This window comes from Antrostomus carolinensis, unplaced genomic scaffold (genome assembly GCF_000700745.2).
Source record: "Antrostomus carolinensis isolate BGI_N321 unplaced genomic scaffold, ASM70074v2 scaffold48965, whole genome shotgun sequence".
Classification (NCBI taxonomy): Eukaryota; Metazoa; Chordata; class Aves; order Caprimulgiformes; family Caprimulgidae; genus Antrostomus; species Antrostomus carolinensis.
Window position 1 is genome coordinate 7,378 of NW_010318020.1, and position 2,634 is coordinate 10,011.

Here is a 2,634-nt window from a genome sequence, read left to right on the forward strand (position 1 = left end):
CTCCCTTATGTTTTGGTGGACTTCTGCAATCCAAGAACCAGGAGTTAAACCAAAACTGAGTGCTTTCTACAGAGTACACAGCCAGGCTGTGCAGCTCTGGGACACCCAAAGTCACCCAGTCAAATCCTGCAGCTGGACTTTAAATAGGGTGGGTAATTTTATGACCGACTGCATTTGTAGCTGGTACGTTAAGACAAGGGCAATGAAATCTTAGGCTTCAGGGTACATATGGATCATTGCACAAGTCAGGCAGGCATCTGCCCCTCCCCTGCAAGAGAAATTGTAATTGGCAGGGAATGGAAGGACTAAAGTTGAAATTGGGGATTAAAGGGGACACAAGTGGCAAATGGAGCTGTTCAGCTTCTTCTCAAACGTAACAGCCCACAGAAGCAAATAACAGATTCCTGGACCAGAAGGAGTTGTGCCCACCTCGACTGAATACAGCTACTACCCCAACACTGGGCTAACTCTGCTCAATAGTTTCAGGGATCCCCTTAAGTTTGGTATTTCAGGGGTTTATTTACCAACTCTATTACCTTCACAAGAGCGGGCAACACTTAAACGTGGTGAGGAGAGTGGCTGGAGGTGGGTCTGCAAAAAGGATGAGCAGGGGGGTTTGTCCAGTGTAACAAACCATTTGGGGTTACCTACTAGAGAGGTTAGGATGTGATCTTCTTAAACCAGGCTGAGAACACTCACTGTGACCCGCTACCAGAAATCTCACTGTTTCACCCCAAACCAGCCTTTATCAGCCCATTGCTCTGCTCTGGCCAGTTACCTCCTCCAGCCTTCGCCTCTGCTCCTTCTGCTCCTCGATCCGCTTCTGTCTCTCGGCCAACAACTGCCGCTTGTGCTCCTCGTTCTCCCGCTGCTGCTGCTCCAGCTGCTGCCGGCGCAGCGCTTCTGACCGCTCCTTGTTCGCCAGCTGCAGCCTCAAGAAATCCCGTCTCAGCGTCGACTCCCCGGGCAGGTTTAGGATGGAGCTGCACAGGAGAGAAGCATCAGAGAAGATCCTCAATCCTCATCCTTAAACTTCTTGCCAGAGGCAGGCTGGGGAGGGACTTTTTACAAGGGCAGGTAGTGATAGAACAAGGGGAAATGGCTTCAAACTGGAAGAGGGGAGATTGAGATGAGATCTGAGGAAGAAATTCTTCCCTGTGAGGATTGTCAGACACTGGCACAGGTTGCCCAGAGAAGCTGTGGCTGCTCCTCCCTGGAAGTGTTCAAGGCCAGGCTGGATGAGGCTTTGAGCAACCTGGTCTAGTGGAAGGTGTCCCTGCTGCTGGCAGGGGGGTTGGAACTGGATGATCTTTAAGGTCCCTTCCAACCCAAACCATTCTATGACTATGATTTTCCACCGTAGCCCCTCTCCCCTTCATCCCAACACCCATCAGAGCCTGGGCAGCAGCTGATGGAGGGATGGGGGGGGGACCACAAGTGTCTGGGCAGGGCAGCAGACACAGCACTCTGTTCATGGCTCACCAGTAATTTATTTGCTAAAGGTTTCCTTTACATTAAGTTTCTAACCAAAGCCTCTTGTGCTGCAGTGCCATACACTATATTTAGCTGTTCACAAAGCACATTTAGCATGAATCATTGCCAGCTATTAAAACACTACATTATCTCAGTCAAATAATGGAATAACCTGATACTAATTACAACGGCTCTGAAAAACGTCACCAAAGAAAGTTCCAGCCCTACTGCGCCTGCAGCAGCACCGGGGAGGTTTCATGGTGAAAAGTTACATGGCAATAAGGAGTTACACTTGGATGTAAGGAACTGTATTTTTTAAAGAGTCTTCTTTAATTTCACCTCACATTTTTTCTGTGTCTAAATACCCACATTCCCATGGCAGCACCACACTGCGCAGCAGATCCCACAGGCCATGGGGTACCCAGTCTTCTTCCTGAGCTTTTGGCTACAGTGATCTGTAGCATCAGTTTATACCCACGCTCCATCTAGCAGAGGGAATATACTCTGTTCTGCCAGGGAATGGGACTCAGTGCTCAAACTGTCCTTCTTCCATTTCTAGTTCATAGCAGTCTGTAATCCAAGCTGACTTTATACAGAGTTAAAGAGATACAAGTGCAGAAATGCAGTGCTGATTCTTACCTGGGCTCTCCGGAGTCATTCTCCTCCTCCTCCTCTTCACTTCCACTGTACTCATACTCTGTCTCATCTAGGAACAGAATTGCTCATCAGTGCCCTTTGCTGGACTCATTTGTTTTTCCAGGGGTTGAAAACCCCAGGGCTCTGAAGGCAGAAGAGACAACTCACATGATAAAGAATAAGCAGCATTATTTCTCTGCATTTTCTGTTTTTATGAGGGGGCTTCCCTGCAAGGCCAGGGAAGGATGGGCAGTGTCCCTGGGTGCTGGCACCTTGCACGCCTGTGCTGTCTGGGAAAGGAGCTGCAGTCCCAGCTGGAGCAGCACAGGCAGTGCCAGCACAGCAGGCAACAGCCCCAACAACCACAAACACTCAATGCAAAGATGGAGGGTGTCCATAAAATGAGAATTTATCTCTGTATAGCAATAGGGTTCTTGAAAGCGAGGTGCACCACGAGCTATTGAAGCCACAGGCACTGGAAGGTGGGATTTAACTATTGCTCTGAAGGCACCAACTCTACGCTCT

General features: G+C 49.2%; 1 protein-coding gene across 1 annotated transcript in view; it reads right to left on the reverse strand.

The window, feature by feature from the left end:
• Positions 1-778: 778 nt before the first annotated feature.
• The window catches only part of LOC104525570 (traf2 and NCK-interacting protein kinase-like), a gene marked incomplete at both ends in the record, with an annotated part of 7,388 nt that continues 5,532 nt past the window's right edge, over positions 779-2,634 (reverse strand). The window contains 2 exons of the mRNA XM_010168763.1: positions 779-983; positions 2,113-2,179. Of these exons, the coding sequence (XP_010167065.1) occupies positions 779-983; positions 2,113-2,179 (272 nt within the window). The remainder of the gene's footprint in view (positions 984-2,112; positions 2,180-2,634) is intronic.